The 21,273-nt window shown below is 54.1% G+C and overlaps 1 protein-coding gene across 1 annotated transcript in view; it reads right to left on the bottom strand.

Annotated features, from left to right (window-relative positions):
• The window catches only part of DYNC1H1 (dynein cytoplasmic 1 heavy chain 1), a 61,151-nt gene that overhangs the window by 10,896 nt on the left and 28,982 nt on the right, over positions 1-21,273 (bottom strand). Inside the window, exons 29-54 of the mRNA XM_081138776.1 lie at positions 20,539-20,698; positions 19,424-19,667; positions 19,077-19,260; positions 18,663-18,875; positions 17,596-17,834; positions 17,279-17,435; positions 15,272-15,499; positions 14,595-14,825; positions 14,305-14,445; positions 13,843-14,076; positions 13,549-13,755; positions 13,329-13,450; positions 12,905-13,070; positions 11,874-12,037; positions 9,539-9,668; positions 5,583-5,716; positions 5,003-5,117; positions 4,742-4,903; positions 4,440-4,654; positions 4,156-4,360; positions 3,047-3,220; positions 2,827-2,946; positions 2,519-2,639; positions 1,235-1,430; positions 719-836; positions 427-642 (exon numbers count right to left, since the gene is read on the bottom strand). Of these exons, the coding sequence (XP_080994902.1) occupies positions 427-642; positions 719-836; positions 1,235-1,430; positions 2,519-2,639; positions 2,827-2,946; positions 3,047-3,220; positions 4,156-4,360; positions 4,440-4,654; positions 4,742-4,903; positions 5,003-5,117; positions 5,583-5,716; positions 9,539-9,668; positions 11,874-12,037; positions 12,905-13,070; positions 13,329-13,450; positions 13,549-13,755; positions 13,843-14,076; positions 14,305-14,445; positions 14,595-14,825; positions 15,272-15,499; positions 17,279-17,435; positions 17,596-17,834; positions 18,663-18,875; positions 19,077-19,260; positions 19,424-19,667; positions 20,539-20,698 (4,596 nt within the window). The remainder of the gene's footprint in view (positions 1-426; positions 643-718; positions 837-1,234; positions 1,431-2,518; positions 2,640-2,826; positions 2,947-3,046; positions 3,221-4,155; positions 4,361-4,439; positions 4,655-4,741; positions 4,904-5,002; positions 5,118-5,582; positions 5,717-9,538; positions 9,669-11,873; positions 12,038-12,904; positions 13,071-13,328; positions 13,451-13,548; positions 13,756-13,842; positions 14,077-14,304; positions 14,446-14,594; positions 14,826-15,271; positions 15,500-17,278; positions 17,436-17,595; positions 17,835-18,662; positions 18,876-19,076; positions 19,261-19,423; positions 19,668-20,538; positions 20,699-21,273) is intronic.

The following is a 21,273-nucleotide window of genomic DNA, read 5'->3' as shown; positions in this document are numbered from 1 at the left end:
CTGATGGGGCGTGAAGTGGGTGCAGGGAATTAGTGCCGGCTCATGCCAGCCTGGGCGTGAGCAGAGATGGGCAGGAAGAAGAAAGGTGGGAGGAACAGCTGGGAGAAGGCGGCCCTGCAGGGGAGAGGCTGGGGCAGAGATTAGAGTACTTGAGGATTCAGAGGAGAGCGGGTGTAAGCGCTGATGGGACCTAGTAGGCAGGAGACCCAGACGAAGAGGCCCTCAGTGACCCAATGACGAAGTCCAGATTTGGAGGGGGAGGGGCGCACTGGCTCTGGACTGCCCAGGGGCATCTACTTAAGCGCCACTCACTCCCCAGGACCCTCTTAGACATGCCAGCTAATTCACTGAAACGAACGTGGTGTGTGCAGCTAAGAGAGTCTTTCAGGGGTGTGGCAGGAAGCTTGCGGATCCCTCAGGACTCACTTTCGCCTCGACGGCCGCCAGGTCCGCCTTGATGGCCTGGGCCTCAGAGATGAGCACTGCGTATTCCTCCTTGTAGCGGGCAATGCTGGCTTCCAGGTCCCGGATCATCTGCTCCACCTCGTTGGCTTTCTGCTGGTTGTCCTTGGCGTCATCCTCCAGCTTCTGCAGCTCATTGCGCAGGGGCTCCACGCGCTTCAGCATGTCCGCGTAGTTAAGCTGAGGAGGGCGATGGGACTCTCACTCACAAGGAACTGCACAGGTCCCACGCACAGGGGCTCCTGCCGGTTCTTACCTGTGCGATCGCCCACTTCACCATTGGGCCGCAGGCCAGGGAGGCCCGGTTCACGATCTCGTAGTTGTAGCTGGGGTTGGACATGTAGTTCTTCTTCATCTTCTCCCGTATGGCGTCACTGCAACAGAGGAGCTCGGTAAGCAGGCGCCGGGCCGGGTGAGGCAGAGCATTTAGGAAATCAAAGGGAAAGGCCAGTTCCCATCTGCTGCCCCAGTGACCACAGAGGACGAACCACTTGGACTCTCGTTCTGGGGGACGGTGAACACTGCTGCCGAGGACTTGGACCCCCCCACAGGACAGGCTCCACTGCAGCACGTGGGTGGCTGGGCTCTGTGGCAGCCGGGACTCGGCTCGCAGGGGTGAAGGGATCAGAAAACCCTTGCCGGGGTCGCCAGGAGACCCCTGACTCCTCTTAGTGGAAGTGCCCAGAAAGGCACCTGTGTGATGAACCGACGCCAGAGACACCAAGGAAACCTCAACACCTGGGCTGTTCCTCCTGCCGCCCACCACACTTGCCTGATCTCCTCGGCGGAGAAGTTCACGATGGTGGGGATGAAGTTCTCTCGCATGATGATGGAGCGGATTTGCTTCCAGTCCGTGGTGCTCTCTCCCAGCAGCAGGCAGATGGACTCGAGCGCCAGCTTCACGGCGGCCGGGGGGTTGGCCATGGACCGCACCTCCACCAGGTGCTGCTTCTTTATGGACTTCACGGCTGAGCGTGGCCGACGCGGGGGAGGTTTGGGGAGAGAAGACAGGAAGGCGGTGAGAAGGGAACCAAACCAAAGCCAGACGCTGTGACTCCAATTAGAACAGGGAAGCCTGCTCAGAAGAGCCGGAACAGACCCATTTGTCCCCAAACCTCCAGAATAGCTTCCGAGGCTGAGCTTTCAAGTAATTATGAGGATCTTAGTGTACTAAGCACAGACTGCAACATTTTATGAAAAGCAGGATGTTACCTTTAAAACTGCCTCATGAAGGCCTCCAGATTAATTTCTAAAATGTTTTTAAATTTAAAAACAATGCAGCTATGGGTTAAGCATTGTAAATGCATTTCATACAATTTTAACAGATGCTTCCAGCCGGCCAATTTAGAAGTTGTCTGACTGGCTAGGTGAGATGTGGAGCTCACAGTCCTAAGAGAACGGTCAGTGCCTCCCACAGGCTGCCAGGCAGTTTTCCAGCCTGAACTTGATTTAAGACACTTTTTCTAAGTCCAACTATAAATAAAATGTAGTGTGGATGATGCCTGTTCGTTCACCTTGTGGTGTGATGTGGAAACGAGTTTAGTGTCAGTGGGCAGGCGGGTGCACAGGGTTAGGCGTCTCCTGATTAGTGGGTGGACTGCCAATGAAAGTGGTGGCAGGTCCAGCCCCATAGCAGCCGTGTTCACAGGACGCGAACCAAGGCGGGAGGACTAGGAAGTACTGCCGTCCACTTAAACCAGTAGCTGAAGCCCACGACCAGAGCACTCTCAGAAATGATGAGAGCAATGCTGCACACCTCAGGGTATTGCTTGGTGAATTTCAAGTCAGGATTACAAATAGTGTAGTTAAGTGATCACCAGATTTAAAAGAAAATTTTATCAAGAAACTTATTCTGTCAGTTTCCTCATGAGAAAGGCTCTGCTATGGTGGAAACAGCTTAACTCTACAGGAACTTTCACTTAAGGGCCCAAAGACAATTTCTGCACCCTTCCTGGGGAGCAGGGCTCTGACCCTGCCACGTCCTGCCAGCCCTGGAACTGCAAGCACGTGGAGCGAACACCCTTCGTGAGAGCAGAGCCCCGACCGCGCGCCCTACCATTCTGGGCCTCGATGACGGCAGGCTCCACCTTGTCCAGGTCTTCTTTCACACTCATCTGCTTGTCTGCGATGACTTCCTGCTGCTTGTGCAGCTGCTCCTGGATTTCCTGGCTCATGACCTAGAAGGGAGGGTTGGCACAGCACTGGGTTAAATGGGGACCCTGCTGGTGGCTCCTAGAACCGCACTCCCCACCCCAAATAACCCACTAAACCCTGAGAGCCACCGCAGCCCGCAGTCCCACTCTCTTCAGAGGCTGACGACGCTAGCCCCGCTCCCCAGGCCACAGGCCCTAAATGAAAACACACCTTTTTCTTCTCGGCCTCCTGCTGGTCCTTCACCATCTTCTTCAGCTTGTCGTTAGCTGCTGCGTTCTTTACCTCCAGCTCCTGGCTCTTTATCCTCAGGTCACGACGCAGCTCTTCTACCTAAAGACCAAGAGCTGTGTCAGGAAAGGAGAACTGGGGGCCAGCACCTTGAAGGGTCCCCCAGCAGCCCATCCATAAAACGCGCTCCGCCGGCGAGCACCTGGTCGACGGTCTCCTTGATCTTCCGGAGCCCGACATTCAGGTGCATCTGCTGCTCCTCCAGCTCACTCCGCTTCTCGTGGAACAGGTTGGCATAGTGGTTGATGAAGTCCAGGTAGTGGCGCGGCGTGATGGCCATGGTCCTGCCGCCCCGCTTAGCGAGCCGAGCGTTAGCCTTTTAGAAAACAAAGTTAAACTTTTCTCTCTCCAGGATGTTCTCTGCGATTTATCCTCAAAAAACCCTACTGCTCCACCTGCTGGACCCCAGTGTGATACAGTGGCGTAGACCCAGCCCTCAGGAGCCACGACACTCGAGCTGGGGCCTTCATTCGGTCTCCCACGAGATCTTGAAAGTCCCTTAAACCTAAACTTTCTTCTCAAACTCCTCTAAGACGAGGAAGGTGATGACAACCTCAGGTGTGCTTTCCAGGGAAAGGTTAACTAAAACTAGCAGTTGCTACTCTGTAGTGTTAATTATGCTTCCTCTACTGCCCACTGCTCACCTTCCAGACACCAGAACAAGAGACCAGCCTGCAGGCGAGGCCGCACAGGCTGTCACTCCTGCTCTAGTTCCCTCTGCCAAAGGGGGACGTGTGCAGGAGGGCGGTGGAAGATGAGGCCAGCGGGAGCCATGCAGGTGGCCTGCAGGTATTGGGGGGCAGGGCAGGGGCCACCAGGATACCACAAGCTCGGAGTACTTTTCACTTTTACAGGCTTTTCAAGTGGAAGTGGACGGGAAATGGAGAGAGGTCAGCAGCCACGGCTGGTAGGTAGATCCTGCCTGTGTCCGTGTACGAAGTGGGGGGGGGCAGAGCACCCCCACCTGTCTACACACAGACTGTGGGGCTTCTGTGCTACAAGGCGTAGCCAGAGAGCCACCCGTCTGCCCGCAAAGCCTGAAACTTTTCCTGTCTGGCCCATTACGAAACGGTGTGCGGATTTCTGGCCGAGGAGAGCACGGGGGAGTGAGCAGAGAGAGCACTGTAGAGGTCGAACTGGGGCAGTGATGGGCAGGGACATGAAGGTAAGCAAACAGGAGAGCAAGCTGTCTCTGTTGCAGGTGATGCACAGGGTCAACTGAGAGGTCCGCCAGGGCCCGCCTGTCCCCACCTGGTGAAGAGTCTGATGGACGAACACGCAGCTGTTCACAATGGCCTCCCGGTGCGAGGGCGGCTGCGGGAGCTTGTCGTACACGACCGGCATGTAGTCAGGCACGATGTAGTTTGGCTTCTCCAGGTCCATCTTACTGGTGAATTCTTTGCCAACCTGATAGAGCGCTTCCGTGGACCAGTCCCCGAACCAGTTCAACACACACCTACGAAGACGCCCGAGTCTCAGTGTGCCCCTGGGAGGAAGCCTACGTGCCGACCCAGAGCTGGGCGCAGGCTGCGTACCTGTTGAAAAGTGCGGGGGACGTGGCCGCACGGTCCTTGAGCCCCTCTGAGGACGGGTTCATGGTGAAGACGACATGCAGGTTGCGGATGACCTGGCTGGTGAACCACTTGTACAGCTCCTCGTGCGAGTCCAGCATCAGGCCCTCCTTCTGGGCGCCCTCCTTGCACTGGGTCATCAAGGTGGCATACTCGTCTCCTTCGAACAGACCAGGGACCTAGGAAAGGAAACCGCACCGTGCCTGACTGGTCCTCGTAGTGTGACCACGGCATGTGCCGCACAATGCAACAGGCCACTAGGTTACCTCTCCGTTGGCCAGAAGCGTGTTCATTCGCTCCAGGAATCCAGAGTCTAACACATTGGACTCATCCATTATAAATGCTATCTTTTCATTTTTACAGCCAGAACGTCTCAACACTGTCCGAAGGTCTTCATCGAAGTCTTCCCCTGTGTACTTTCTGTGGACCTGCAGAAGCAGTTGGGAGGTTAGGTCCACTCTTATTCCAGGAGCCACATGCAGGAATCAAGAACTCACTGCTGGGGAGAGGAGGCTGCAGAGACCCACCTTGATCTGGTACACACTCAAACCGTTCATCCAGGCCACGAACCGGGACAGGGTGGTTTTTCCCGCCCCACTGACACCAATCAGAAGCAGGTGGCCTTGGGGCTGGCGGAATATTCTGAAACGGTGCCAGAGAACAAATGTTAAGGCTCTTACGTGACATTCCCCTTTGACTCTCCCGTCCTGGGCTTTCCCAGGATTCAGTCTACATTTGTAATGTGTTCTAGCTTGAACTTGTAAACACTGTTATTTGCCAGGTACAGGGGGATGCAAAGATCAGTAAGACATGGTCCTGCCCAGCAGATACTCATGACAGGAGGGAGACAGGTCTAGGGGGAGGTGGAAAGGTGTCAGCACACAGGTGTGCAGAGTGAGGAGGAACAGACGGAGTCTGCTTAGCAGGCCAGCGTGGGACAGAAAAGCTGGACTTAGAAGAGGTGGGGAGCCACCTGGCAGGGAGGGCTGAGGTGGGGGTGGAGGGAGGTCAGTCAGGAGAAGAGCATAGGGCCCAGCACCCCTCTTGCCTCCTAGTAAATCAGGAGCAGCTCAGGCGACTGGGGAGCTGAGACAACAGAAAACCCACCGGTCGATCCTGAGCACGTGGTCCAGCACTTCATTGAACAGGACCAGGGGAACGTCAAGCTCTTCCTCATAGAAGACCTTGAGCCTCGCTTTGACATAATCTCTCAACTCTTCTTGGTCTACTGGGATGTAGTCCTGTAGGAAAAGGTAAGACCCAAATTACCAAGAAGTTGTCTTAGTTACTATACCACAGTCAGTTATATCGCACATCCTAAGAAACCGTTAAAAATGTAGCAAACGATGTCATTTACAACATAGCATCAAAAATACTTGGTAAGTAGGACTAGGTCTAAAAACGTGGAGAATCTGTGTAGAGAAAGCGGACTCTCCTGGAAGACACATGAAAACCTGCGTAAATGCGGACATGACCTTGGTCCTGCAGAAAAAGCACCGACTGTACACGTGTCACCTCCATCACACTGACACCGAGAATCAATGGGACCCAGTCAAAACCACAGTGGTGGATGGTGGTTTTGCTACAACCTGACAAGCCAATTCTAAATGTCATTTGGAGAGGAGAGGCCCAAGAGGTCAGGACCCCCACACAGAAGAGCCAGGTGTGAGGACCTAGCCCTTCAGACATGTCAGTGTCATAGGGACAATGTGGTTTGAGCTCAGGAAGTGACAGGCCCATCAGTGGATGGGAAAGAGCTGACAGACCCATGCACACAGGGAATCTAGTTTCACGGTTTTCACGGTGACACTGCAGAGGGTCACGCAACAAACAGCACTGGGATAATGGGTGTCCACAGGGAAATCGAAAATGCTCCCTCAACACCTCCATCAGATTCGAGTCAGAGACTTCAAATCACAGATGCAGCATTTCTTACAGCAACAAATAATATTTTTCCAAAAAGTGATGCAGAAATTGGAAGAAGCGCTTCACAAATATGACAGTGTTTAACGACTGGACGTCGGATGGCGGACTTGTTCAAGAATAATTTCTGCAACAGCGTAAAAACTGCTATCAAAGAGTGATTGCCCACTCTCAGTGCTGGTACAAGGCCGGTTTTGTGTCGACTAGAACCGGGCTGAACGTGTAATGACGTAGGGAAGAGACAGCCGCTGCGGCCGAGCTGTCGCTAAGTTACGCTGTGCGCGCCTACACCGCCGCTGTAACTTGGGGGACAGTGAGTATACCATTTGCCTTACTGCTTCCTGAAGGGTGGGTGTTTCAGTGCGTGCGCGGCTCACCTCGGACCCCCCAGGGTCGGGGGCCCAGCGCAGCCCCCCGATGCCGTTCCCTCTCACAGACTGGGGCCCCGAAACAGCCTGTCCTGTTTACAAACTCCAACTAGAGCAGCTATGCGATTTCCTGCCTTTAGACTCCTGGTTTTTCATTTCTCCCTCCCCCCTTCCTTCAGTAACCGCAACTCTCCTGACTGAGAGAGAGTGAAAGGCCAGCGCAGACAGTGGCAGACGCCGGCGACTTCGCTGGCGCTGGGGCGGTGGGAGGGCCAGCTGTCACCTGCTTGAGGGTTTCGTCTCCTGGTCATGTGAGAGCAGCAGAGGGAGACTCGACGCTCACCCGGGACCGGAAGTCCATTAGAGGGGAGATGGTGCCACTCGGTTCCCTCAGAGGCTCCAGCAGGGTGGCCCCCACGCCGGCGTCCCGGGAACCTGGCGTGGAGGGTCACACGGACACGTCTCCCAACCCGGAGGAAGTGGAGGGGGCTGGTCAGCCGGGGACACAGCCCAGAATCAGTGAGGACACTTAGGATGCTTTTCTCTCTTTTCTTTTTAGCTTGAAGATTTTCTTTTACTATTCAGTGTTATTACTATTATTTTTTAATGGATCTACACTGTTAACTGCTCAAGATTCCACTGTGATTCACTCATTTACTTAATCAAACACTTTTTAGGGATGTCTGTAAAATTCAGTGTTTCACGTGGTGAAAAGTAGGGTTGATCTAAGGAGGGACCACAAATACTTCCTACTATTCCAGATGCTGAGAGTGAGAAGTAACTTTGTTTTTTAAATACCAATAAACCCCCAGGACATTTCACATTAAAAATCATCTTAAATATAGTCTTATAATTATAAGGGAAATACAAATGGCTGAGAAATACCAAAAAGATTCCAAAGCAGGTACATTTAAAAAGCACAAAGGGATTCTGGCTGGAAATGCCGGAATCTCAATGTTTCTCGCAGTTGCTGAGCTGAACAGTGTGGTCCTTGCGTTTACAGATATAAATCGTGTCACTGAAAGGTTAACGAATCTACTGTTTTTGTGAAGTGAGACCTTGAGCTGGCTCAGAAGCCCCTGGGCGTTGGAATGGTGACCAGGGAGTGAGAGATCAAGGGTCAGTGAAATGGTGGTGGTCACAGCAACTAAAGAAGAAGGTGACTTGAAATAGTTACTCGACAGCACAATTTCTCTTGAAAGTAATCTCTTATGGGTTGGGTTTTTAAGATCAGAGCATCTTAATTTTGATGAAAACCTTGCACCTTAGGTAACACAGAGCCGGATTTAACATCACGCGGTGTTGTCTGCTGCGGACGTGTGGGACTGTAACCAAATACGTTGTTCTCGAAAAAGTAACTTCCTCTGAGTAATTGCAAAATATGGTTTGATAAGCAAAACCTTTATGTGTGTAAATGTTAATTTTATGGCAGGAGTTGGGAGATTATAATGACAGCATTTAAGTCAGGTCTGTATTAGACACAGGCTTTTCAAATGACTTGAAAATTAGTTTTCGTTGCCTCTATTCTGATGGTGGTTTGATTTGAATTTTTTTTTTTTTAAGTAAGATCACTAAACTTGTACTATGGTAGCCTGGAAATGACCTGAGGTGTCCGGCCTGATTGTGCTCGGGCCGCAGGGACATTGGTTAAATTGTACAAACTAAAGATAAGGCGCGGGAAGTGCAGGCCCACACTGCCAACAGAACTTTCATTCATGGCGACAGCGGTGCTATGCCGCCGGGCCATGGAGGCTAAGTTAATTCTCTGGATAGGACACCTGAATTCTTAGTGCTCATTCCCATCCGAGATCTTCCCTCCTCTAGCGTTCTTGGTCCTGTTGAAACATTTCAGTACACAGAGATACTGGGATGTGAATGTCCAAGAGAAAAGCCATCATAACGTGTATGCTGGTCATCAAGGTCAGTGTGGTACAGTTTTTAAAAAAAAATAAACTATTATGCCCTTCAAAAAAAACAAAGAAAATGTGCCCATAGCTCATTCCACACACAAAGCTGCTGATGAATTGTAGATTTAAATGGTCCTCCTTTAAGAACGTTTGTTTTTCCAAAGATACTAAAGAGCGAAAAGACCAGCCACTGGGAGGAGCTACTGCCTGTAAATGAACAGGATCAGCACCTCGAGTCCAGGAGTAAAGGTTCTAGTGCACTGAACAGACCTGCCTGCAATTCTCGCTCCTGTCAGGCCCTCTGCCCGGCCTGCGAGCCCCTGAAGGCCCAAAGCGAGGGCAGCTCTACGGAGCCCTCTGCCAGCTGAGCCACCTCCCCATCTCACCCCTTTACACTGTGAACCCGCCTCGGCCGCATCAGCTCCCGAATGACATGCACGGCAAGACAACTTACTGAAACATTCCGACCTCTGTTGCAGAGAAAAGGGCAGCTCACAGCTATGCTGGAAACATCACCTTTGTTTGGTACTTTAGTGTACGAAGTATTTTCCACAAATTACTCACCAACCACCCCATTTTTAGTGAGGGAAGTAAGCAAAGGGGAAGCAGAGGCTCTCTCTGCAAACACTGGCTGTCTGCTGGCTGGAGCAGCCACCACAGGGGAGGAAGAAACAGCCAGCCGCCGTCACAGCCACACTCCCAGGACTATGCACCCCAAACCCCTAAGTCATCAGCGGCCATCGTCACGCACATAACCAGCTTCACAGGCCACACCTCCCGAGACAGACATTTCTGGTAGAAGCTCGTTCTACCCTACGGGACGGCAGCGAAAGGGCACCTCTGAATGAAGGACCCGGTCACTCACCTTCGACAGCCAGTTGCTGTAGAGGATGGGCCGGCTCATGGCCCTCTCCTTGTCTATGTTGGGGAAGTGCTTCAGAGCCACCATGTCGATGTTCTCGTCGGTCCAGCGCCGCTCCTCGTCCTCGACGAGCCTACCGGGAGAGCAGCGCGTGAGCCCAGAGCCGTGGGGGGGAAACACCAGGTTGTGCGTGTGCTGTGGGCGACTCCAAGGGCTGGGATCAGTCTTTACCAGAAACTTTCAATTTCTACAAACGGAAAAACCTGAGAATCTGAATGAGACGGCTTACACCATCCAGAATTTCAACATTAGATATAAAGCCCCTCAGGACTATGGCACCACAATGAAAACAGTTCCCTTAAAAAAGGTTTAATCATGTGGGTTTTAAAAATGAAAATGGGCCTGGCCGGGTGTGGCTCAGCGGTTGAGCATCGACCTGGGATCCAGGCGATCAGGGTTCGATTCCTGGTCAGGGCACATGCCCGGGTTGCGGGCTTGATCAATGACTCTCACCTCATTGATGTTTCTATCTCTCTCCCTCTCCTTTCCTCTCTCTGAAATCAATAAAGATATATGTATAAAAAAATAAAAATAAAATAAAAATGAAAATGGGGTTCCAGTTCCTGCGCTTATTATAAACGCTCTGAGCATCAGGCACTGAGAGGACAGGGGTAAGGAACTGCAGTGTGTGCAGCTCGGGCACAAGGCTTGTGAATAAAATGCAGAGCACGCAGGTGAGGCTGTGCCCGTCCCTGCAGGTGTGGGACGCTGCGTGCATATGGCATACTGAGTAGGCATGTCATGGAGTTATTGCCGCCAATCAGAACTGAGATGCACAGTTGCTATGGCTACATTCGAATCTAAACAAAACCACCTCTGGTATTTTGTGAAAGCTGTGAAAATTGTACTATAACTGAAAATTCTGGTTTAAAACTAAAAACGGGAGAGTGAAGGCAGCTCACATAACAATAAAAAGACTGTATTTTTAAAGTGGTAGAACCCCAACCACAGGCCACCAGGGCTCACATGCTCCCTCCTGGGCCCTGCCTCATGCACTCGCCCCTGGCTCTGGGTAAGGCAGCCCCATGGACCCAGGAACACCACGCAGCGTGGCCTGGAAACCATGGGTCTATGACAAAGCAGCACTGAGACCCCGACAGCAAGATGAAAACAGCCACCTGGGGCAACATAGCTGGTCCCCAGGGGTAACTGCCAAACACTTCCTTCTCAGTCTGTCTTAGTCTGGAGGCAGCCATGGGCCAGGCTTTCCCCAGGGGAGTAACCATTAACTAGCTACCAGCAACTCCCTGCATCTGCTATGACCAGTGGTCAGCGAAGCTGGCCTGGTGCTGCTTAGATGGGCCACTTGAGAGACCTCGGACGTCCCCAGGGGTGAGGGCCGGGCCCGGCCCTGCCCTTGTGCACTCTGTAGTCCATCCCGCTTGTCCTGAGACCTGGCTCTTGAGCACATTTCCCCCAGTGACTTCCAACAGGAAACGGGTGCTGTATAAACAGCAAGTCAGTAAAACAGCAAGTCTGTTTACTAGGCGTTTAGTTAAAGCAACACAAACTTAACCTCTTCACACTAACCTAAAATGAGCCTTCAATTCTGTGAAGGACTGCAATGCTGAGATACATAACATTAGGACTCAAGAAAAAAACTGACAGGGTAGGAGCACAAAAATTAAGAATTTATTATGAAACAAAGGTTGCCCAGAACTATATAAAGAATGCAAGAAACAGTCTGGATTTTATAAGGTCAATACCTTTCAGGTGCCTTAAAAGAGAAAGACTCAGCTTTTATTATGACACTTGATCTGACTCAGACCCCAACCTTCTGCCATGGATCCTGATCTCCACAGTCATCAGTAATTCCTTCCCCGAAGTAACCAGGGAAACTCAGAACGTACAAGACAAGAGCTGACACAAGCGGCCAAAGAAACAGAAAGCCAGTGTCCTCAGGACACAGCTGTGAAATCCTTGATGAGAACAGACTGGGACAAGGGAGGCGCGGTGGCTCCGGAGGCTGTGCCTCCGGTAGCGTTAGAGGCACTTCACCTCGCCAGGAAGCTCTCTGCTCTGACAGGTTATCACAGGTTACTACTGCCTTGTGTGGTGTCCGCTCGACAGTCAGAGGCTAAGGTGCCCTCCCCAAGGTCACACAGGTAGCTAGTAGTGGGCAGTCCCAGTGTGCTGAACCCCATTCTGTCGGGGTGGTCGCGATCAATTCCCAGACGCAAGGCTGCCTTTGCCACCTCCATTCCCTTCCACCCCAGCACAGCCTGACCCCAATGAGGACTCAGGGGGGGCATGGTGCTACCTGGACCCTTGGCCTTACCTGTCTTGGAAGAGGCGGAGGGCTTCGTGGGCCCAAATCCTGATGAGTCCCTCTACAGGCAGGGTCTCTAGGGGCCTCAGGGCCTCAAAGATGCCGCGCACCCACCTCGTCATTTCACGGGGTGAATAGATGTAGTGGGGTTGCGTGTCCTGTGTGAATCTCTCCTGCAGGGATTGGAAAGATGGAAATTATGTGTAAATATCTTAAGACATGAAAGTGGTTAAAAAGTCAAAAGCTGTATTAACATTTTTACTTTAATAGAGTCTAGACCCTGGAATACTTAAGGATGGATTAAATAATGTTACAGCAACTGGGCAACTGTCCAGAACAAAGATCCAAGTCCCTCATTTTACATTAAAAAGAAAAATAAAACTACAAAAAATTTATTCTGAAAACATTTAAAAAAATGTAATTCCTAAAGTTGAGCGAAAGCCTTTCTAAGCAGGACTTCCATTAAAAACAGAAGTGAGCCCAGCCGGTGTGGCTCAGCAGTTAAGCATCGACCTAGGATCCAGGAGATTGCCATTCGATTCCCGGTTGGGGCACATGCCCGGATTGTGGGCTGGATCCCCAGCAGGGGGCGTGCAGGAGGCAGCTGATCAGTGACTCTCATCGTTGATGTTTCTCTCTCCCTCTCCCTTCCTCTGACATCAATAAAATACATTTCAAAAAACAAAAAAAACAAATTAAAAGCAGAAACAAAGGAAAACATTTACAATGATGACACTAAAAGTTCTGTAGGAAAAAACTACAATTATACAAAATCAAAAGCAAGTTAAAAGCTAGGGAACATGTTTGCAACATGCTTGGTAGCCCCCCAAAGCCCTCGGGCCTGGCCGGTGGGGCACATGTCCACATGTGCACAAGGACGGCAGGAAGCAGCACAGGAGCGTTTGCAGTCGGTACCTGCCTAGGGGACCAGCTGAATGGCAAATTCTGGAGAAAGGCTCTTGGCTAAACAAGGGCTTGTGATAAAGCTCCATCTTCCAGCAGAGCCCTTCCATGACCAGAGGGGCGGAGAGGCCGCATACCTGGGACATGGTGTAGAACTCCACCATGGCGGCGGTGAGTGGCTCCGCGTACGTGCGCAGCGAGGGGATGAGCCGCAGCATGGCTCGGTTGAAGGTGCCGTAGATCTGCGTCAGGGAGGCAGGCCCCGGGTAGTCCACATACACCACTGGCACGTGCCGCAAGAACCTGCGCAGACACTGGGCTCAGCCTCTGCTGGGAGGAGCAGCGTGCCCAGTGTGGCACCTGTCCTGGGCTGGACCCAGGCTGTTCCCTGACCCACCTACATGAGTTTCACAACAGTCCCCTGAGGTCACGCCACACAGCCCAGGCCTAAGTCTGACATATAATAGCAGATGCAAAGCACTTGAACCCAGATGTCTGTCATGCTGCGTTTAAAGCTACCCGGGAACTGTGTGAGGCCAGCGAAGTCGGCAGAGCTGTTACCTGTGAGAGAGCGGCTTTCTCCCAGGATCTGTGGGCGGATTACAAGCCCCGACAAACTGGATTCTTTCCAGCTTCACCCAGGTTTGATCTGAGGTTCGGTAAAAGCCTCCATGTTCCACCATCTGAAGGAAGCAGGAGGGTGACATGTCAGGAGCGAATGTGAACAAGAGCCGTGGGGGGTGGGATCAGGGCTCCCACAGGGGCTCGCGGGCAGACAAACCTGTCTGATGAAGGAGATGACCCTCTGTGTCCCGTACTTGTCCATGTCTGGCAGGTTGATCTCATCACAGAACAGCACCAGCCACTTGCCAAGCTGCACGGGGGCGAGGACCACCCCGTTGGGTGTGCGCCTGTACTCGCAGTAGTGGTCAAATGTCTTCAGCAGCAGCTCCGGTGTCGTGGCACTAGAGAAGTTCAGACCCACAACCTGCGGAATGGGGGACATGACTCAGTACTGCGGGGCTGGCTCAGCCACACAGCCTGCTGCCTGCCTCGCCACCTCCTGCCCCATTACCTCCATGTCGGGCAGGGCCCGGAGGGCGCTGAAGAGTGTCATGGTCTTGCCGGACCCGGGGGGGCCACACAGGACCAGCGGCTTGTGCTCGGCCAGCCAGGTGTACAGCAGGGCCTCGTGGCGGACCGTGTCCAGGGTCGGCACCACGACGTCAGGGGCCGCCACCTTGTGGGTCTCCACTTCAATCTGCGGCACCTTGGCCTGCCACGGCGACCACTCCCCACTGATGGACACCTGCACAGACGGGGCGTGGTCACCCGCAGGGCCCACACGCCTCCTCGCTTACGAACACGCCCACTGTCACGGTCGCAGTTTTCCCACTAATCTGACTCCGCATACGGCTCAAACTACACGGAGAAGCTGCCCCGTGAGGTGGAGGTGGGATCCGGCCCACAGCGCAGAGGCTCCAGAAGGATGCAAACCAACACGGCGAGGGTCCGGGGGCTGCCTCCGCCCACTCACCTCGTAATCGATGATGGGGACACTGGGCGCGGCGGGCAGGGGCACGGTTGTGATCCTCCTGATGTACTCGCCCAGCTCCGCTCTCATCTTCAGCCGGCTGTCCCCAGACAGCGACCAGAGAATGGCGTAGACCAGGTACCGCTGCGGGACAGAGGAGGAAGCAGCGCGCTTTCTACCGGGTTCCAGAACAAGCCGGTGCCCACGGCAGCACGGCCCTTTGGCATTCCCGGGCACGGGAGGCTCGGCGCGCACGCCGCTGGCCTGCTGGGGGCCCCCGCGGAGGTCCTGACCTGGATGTAGCGCTCCAGCTGCTCGATCTGCATGGGGAAGTCGGGGTGGTTGGCGTTGTACTGCGCCACGTTGCGGCAGGCCTGGTGCAGCATGGAGAAGAGCGAGCCCAGGCAGCGGAGCCGCGTCAGGTCCATGATGTGCTCCAGCTTGAAGGCGTGCTCCAGGGCCTTGGTGACCAGGCCGTTGGACGTGAAGTACGGCTGCATGATGGTGGCCGCGTCCCTTTGGATCTGCCGGGGAGGAGATGCTGCTGAGCTCCTCTCAAGAGCCTGGGCGTCTTAGCGCCGCTAACCTAGCCCGGGAAGGGTCACGTGACCTCCAGAACACGTGTTGGATTAAAAAGTGAAGGATGAAGGTCAGAGGGCCAATATTCGTCCCTCCACCCTGGCAGTTCTCGAAAACTGCGCTTCCTGGGAACCCTGGTCCCACCGACGTGGAAGGGCAGATGTCCGTCACTCTGCAGGGAAGACAAACAACCGAAGGCTCCTCCCACTGTCCCGTGTGTCTCAACTCCGGCCGCTGTGGCGACCAGGCTTCCTTAGGGGCTGGTGCCGGATAAGCCCCGAGCGTGCCCGGCATCCGTGTGCGTGTGTGCATGTGTGTGCATGCATGTGTGTGCATGTGTGCGCGCACACGGGGAGAAAACACAACCCCCGACGCCCGGCCCACTGCGCACCTGCAGCATCGGGGACGCGGCCTCCTCCCCCTCGTCCTCTTTGCCCTTGCGCCGGCGCTGGGCCTCGTCCTCGCCTTCGTCTAGGGGGATGCTGCGCAGCCGGGCCAGGAAGTTGTTGAAGATCATGTCGGTGCTGAGCACGTCCTCGCTGAACCAGACCATGCCGCAGCGCGACACCGTGGCCAGCGTGGCGTACTTCAAGTCCTGCACCTCAAACATGATTCGCACCTCGAGGAAACACATCAAGCAGGTTGAACGATGCAGGTTTGGCAGAAACCTGGATGTTAAAACTCTTACCTACACACACCTCAAAAGGGCGACTTATATCTAATTTTTTGGCTCTTAGTTTAACAGTAAAATGTCTACTTCGCATCACTACAACGTCCACCACCCTCTCCGTGAGAACCTGGGTGGGGGGCGTGATGGGGAGAGCGGTGACACCCACAAAATGGGCTCCTGGTGGAAGAGAAGCCACGGCTCCCATGAAGGGGATGCCAGCAGTCAGCACCACCCCTCACGGCCAGCGCTCCCTGCTCAGCCCTCGGCCAGGGCCTGGGGCAGGCCCGTAGCATCTCCGCATCACAGACGGGGCTGGGACTTGCCCAGGTCCCCCAGCTAGCAGACGGCAGGCCGAGATTCAGATCAGATGCCCTGATTCCAGGGCCCCGCCCTCAGTGCCAGGATGCCTCCAGGGGAACAATCTCCTTTGGACAAGTCAGGATCTACTGGACAATGTGCTCTGAGGAAAGACCCTGACAAGTCAAATCGAGACAGGAGTCTGAGTGGGCACCCACGGTCAGACTGGCACTGAGCACCCACGGCTTGGTTCTGAAGTGAAGACAGTGACAGATGCTGGCCTTCATGATCAAGGCTCACACTCACCAGCTGCTCCAGCCAAACACCTCGGGGCACATTCCACCAGCTTCTCCCACACCCACCTGTAGTCCATCGGCCACTCCCTAACTCCTTCACTTCCCACCCCCGCCACGGCTGTGCCTGGGACACCATGCAGCCTCCAGTGGTCCCCTTGTTCCCAGACTGTCCTCCAAACAGCAGCCAGAGGGATCTTTGTCAAGAAACAGTGACACTGTCCTGAACCAGACTCACTCACGCTTCAACTCACCCGGTGGGCAAGCTCCGTCCTCACAAGGAACCCGGGGCCTGACCTGATAGCGCCCCATGTGCTCTGTGGTCCCACCTGACTTCTCCCCTAGTTCTGTCCACACCAGCCGGCCGCCCCTGCTGTCCTTGTGCACACCAGGCACACGAAACCGTTCCTCCTGCCATTTGTCCCTCACCCACAATGCCTGGAAGCCCACGAGCTCACTCCTCAACCCCTCAATCTCTGCTAAAACCTACCTTCCCAGGACTCCTCGGCCGCCTCTCACACAGGGCAGCCTCCACTGCCACCAACACAGACTGCCCTTTCCCAGCTTGCTTTCTGCTCACCACCATTACCACTTATCTTGCCCGCCTGTCTTCCCGGCAAACTGTGAGCCCCAGAACAACAAAGGTTTGTCTACGCTGTTTATTTCTGCACCTCCAGCATCTGGAATGGGCCCCCACTCAATGCCACTCCAAAAATGCTGGGTCAAGAATGAACACGAACCTGTGCCAGGCGTGCCCATGCACCTGAGTCTGCCAGCGGTGTTTAGGACCCGATCTAAGGCTCATTCCAAAGGATAGCCGTGACAGTGTTGCTACCTGAATCCCCCAGGTGCTGCCACCTTGTGTACAGTAGCTTCAGAAATCCTTACTCCAACCTCACCTCACAGGTGGTAAAAAGGGTTGACTGTGCCTAATATTCAACAAGGAGTGGCAAGTTACTTATAAATCCTGCCAAAATACTCTCACTAGCCCTGGGAGTGGGCAAATCCAGCGTGCAGAGAATTATCTGCACAACCAGCTGCCCCCTGGGACGAGTCCACGCCCAGGGCCAAGCTCTGCCAGCATGTGGTGGACCCGCAGGGGGGATGGGACACCGCGCGTGCACGGGCGCCTGCTCACATTGGGGGGGAGGCTGAGACGCTCCCCGTTGGGCAGAGTCAGGAGCTTGTTGTCGTCCAGCACCGAGTTCAGGTTCTCCACCCACTCGGGGTCCACGTCACCGTCGAAGACGATCCACTGGCGCTTCTGCAGCTCACCTCGCACGTTGTCGATGATCCTGGTGGGAAGGGTTCGCACAGCTGTGGACTAACTCACGACCAAGATTCCAAGTGCTTGCCCGGTAATGGTTTCTCAGTGACTCTAATCTGCTCAGATGGGGGCTGGACTGAGCACCAGGTCCTGCCTTCGCTGGGACAGACACTGGCTGGGAGACTTACTTCCTCAGGACGTGTGTGAACAGCCCATCGGTCCATTCCCTGGTGTTGGGGTCCAGGGTTCCGTACAGGTGGTCTTTGCTGATGGCCTTGGGGTCGATGATATGGGCCACACCTTCCACCCCCTCGAGCCTCTCCAGAGCCTTGAGAAGAACGCGCCAGGCCATGCTCTTCCCGCTGCCCGAGGGCCCCACCATCATCAGACCGTGGTTGATCTGGGTGATCTGGTAGAGCTGGAGGACCTGAGGGCAGACACACCAGCCCATTAGTGACCTTCCAGAGAGGATGGTGAGCTCCTCCAGCCAACTCCCGTGTCAGTGAGTAAGAAACGTGCAGCTCAGCTTGTCAAAGGCAAGTACGGGAACTTTAAGAAAAAAAAATTTTAATCCTCGCCTGAGGATATGTTTTCATTGGTTTTCAGAGAGGAGGGGGCAAGAGAGAGAAACATTAATGTGAGAGACACATCAATGGGCTACCTCCCGCATGAGCCCCAACTGGGGCTGGAAACTGAACCTGCAACTGAGGTACGTGCCCTTGACCAGCAATCAAGCCCAAGATTCTTTGACTCACAGGCCGACGCTCTAAACCACTGATAAAACCAGGAAGGGCTAAACGTACACCCTTAGCCAGCATTTTCAGAGAATATCCCACGTAAGTAAAATTGTCAGGTAAATTTTGCTATCTCCACATTTAAGTTAAGAAAAAAGTCCAGCCTGGCCAGTGTGACTCAGTTGGTTGGGTGTTGTCCTGCAAACTGAAAGGTCGCTCGCTGCTTTGATTCCCCTCAGGGCACATGCCCAGTTTGTGGGCTTGGTCCCGGTAGGGGCTGTGCAGGAGGCAGCCAATCCATGTTTCTCTCTCCCTTACCCTCTCTAAAAGTCAATAATAATATATATTTTTTAAACCTAAAAAAATTAAAAGAAAAAAGCCCAAACAGGCTTAGGGGCAAATCTTCATGAACCAGTGAGTCCCCAGCCTCCAAGGACAGGCCTGTCCAGTGGTTTCCTCACGTGCGGAGTCCCCCAGTCACCATCGCTGCAGCAGCCCCACCAACACAACAATCCAGTTACCTTTTCAACCCACATTCCGCCAACTTCCTCCCCGTCTCCGTAGGTCAGATACATCTCCTGACACACTTTCTTCAGCTCCTCCCGGAGTGCGGTCATCTCCCCGCGGTGGTACTGGACTCCGGGGAACACGTCCGACAGGAGACTGAAGAGCAGCGGGATGTCCTCTGCCACCAGCTTAGGCACCATCGTCTCGCAGACGCTCTGGATCAGAATCTGCGTGGGGAGGAGGGGCTGAGCTCCGGGGGCACGTCCACCCCACGGCCAGCCGAGCTCTCCTCTCGCTCAGCAATGCACTGGGACGCCAGCCCCCCGCCCCAGGCATGTGCATCACCGAGCACTCCTGTCGGGCTCATGTTGGAGGCTGAGTTTAACCAGTGCCCAAGTTTCAGCGACGGAAGGGGCGTGAAGACAAACCTCCTGCTCGGGCAGGTTTTCTGCAACCTCTCCCTCGTCCACGACTTCGCCCCGCTCTTCCTTCTCTCTCTTTATCTTCTGAATCCGCTCCCTCTTCACGTTTCCCGCACTCACCAGCACGCTCTTCAGAGCTCGGAGCCCAAAGTCATAGTGGCTCTGGGAGGAGAGCTGCTCGTCACACAGCCTGGAAGAGAAAGCGTTTTCTAAAACTCCCAACACTTTACCAACGGCAGTGTCATGCCAGCAAACCTGGGGCCACTGTAAAAAATGCACTGTGACGGGGGCGGATTCTAAACGGCGCACTGACCACAGGCCAGACGTGTGATGGTGAAACCTGAGCCACTCACTTAAAGAAGGGCACGATCTTGTTGGCGAGGACCTCGGCCGTGCGGAAGCCCTGCGAGTACAGCATCACCTGGGCGATCAGCTGGCGGTCGGGTTTGGTCATGGCCAGGCTCCGGAACAGCTTCTTCAGGTTGTCGGGCAGGTTGGAGCGGCCCGCGTAGCCGGGGTTCATGGTGATGAAGATGGCCATGTCCGGGCTCACCTTAACCTGCTTGTTCAGCAGCTCACAAGTGATGGGGGCAGAGGCTGAAACCAGATGACGGTGAAGACTCACAATGTTGAAAACACTATTTGAAAATCTCTACAATCACAAAGCTCCCATTTCCCTGCTGGCCTTGTAGCCCACAGCCCAGGGCTGCAGGGAGCTGCTCCAGCCTCTCCGCAGACACCCATCTCCACACGCCTCACCCACATGGGCGTGTCTGACTATGGCACAGACTGAGCTTCAGGACAGGGAGCCACTGTTCTAGCATGTGACACCATGTGTCACAGGGTCAGTGCTGGGCTCAGATGCAGTCTAGCGGCAGTGGCAGAAATAAAGACCCAGTCCATGTGACACAACTGGCTGGCTTTCCAGGGATTGTTAGAAACAGCCCACACTGAGCCGCTGGGGTGGTGTGCACCTGCCCAGAGCCTTGAGCGCACACAATACTGATTTCCTGGACACTCTTATTTGTTTTATTTAGGTCTGGACTTTGTTTGGTAGGACAAGTTACTATCACTCTGGAGTAAATGGAAACACTAAAGTTAAACTGTGAGAACTACCCGATGTCGACACGTGGGTGCATCTGCCCCCTTGTGCCTCTGCCCCTCAGAGCCTCTCTGCAGGCTCCCTAAGCTCCAGAAGAACTGTGCCCAAAAGGCACTAGGAAGGCCGGCTTGAGGAGGAAGAGGGGGCACAAAGGCCATGCTGTGGGAGGGGCACAGGGATGATTAGGCTGGGGCTGCTCTAGGACAGACGTACAAACTGCTAATGCTGAGTTACTCTGGATCTTCCCTTCCAGCTGCACTCGGGACTCACCATCTGCTTGCAACAATGAGTCCTGGGAGCTAATTAAATGCCCATTCACTTCTATAAAGGCAGGGGTAAAGTCCCCTTGGAGGAAGGCGGCCTTACTCTTGTCGAAGTTGGGGTTGGAGTGCTCCCGCAGTGCTTCCTGGATGCACTGCACCTGCTGGGACACGGCCGACAGCATCCGCTCCTCCAGCCGGTTGAACTCGTCAAAACAGCCCCAGGCGCCCACTTGGCAGAGCCCCACGAAGATGCGTCCCATCGCCTGGAACAGACAAAACGGAAGGAAGGCGCTAAACCAGCCGCCTCAGCACTGGCTTCAAAGGCTCAAGTTCTGACTGCGGTGACCTGTCCAGCCCTGGGCAAGTGCCACCTGGAACCCACGTGTGCTCATCTTTGAAGTGGGTCTACGAGCACCTCCCTCCCGAGGTGGCGGTGAAGGTGAAATCAGATGCACAGGTGAGGCGAGGGCCCGCCTACCACAGCAAGCGCTTCATCGGTAAGAGTGAACCTCAGTGCCCAGGCTGGTGTGGCTCGGCGGTTAGAGCGTTGGCCCGTACACCAAAGGGCCCCAGGTTCGATTCCCAGTCAAGGGCACATACCTGGGTTGTGAGTTCGATCTCTGGCCCCCCCTTCCACTCTGTCTAAAAATCAATGGAAAAAATACCCTCGGGTGATTAACAAAAAAAATAAAGTAATCCTAGTACACAGAGGACGATCCTGCCTTTTCCTCCTGTGCCCACGTCCTAATGACAAAGCTGTAGCTTTTATTCTGTCACTTTCTGATTAGAAAACCTTTTGTATAACATCTGTTTATGACCAGATACAGCTTAACCAGTT

Source organism: Miniopterus schreibersii (assembly GCF_964146895.1).
Source record: "Miniopterus schreibersii genome assembly, chromosome: 1".
NCBI lineage: Eukaryota > Metazoa > Chordata > Mammalia > Chiroptera > Miniopteridae > Miniopterus > Miniopterus schreibersii.
Note: the sequence above shows the minus strand (reverse complement) of the source record. Positions and strands in the feature narration are given on the sequence as shown.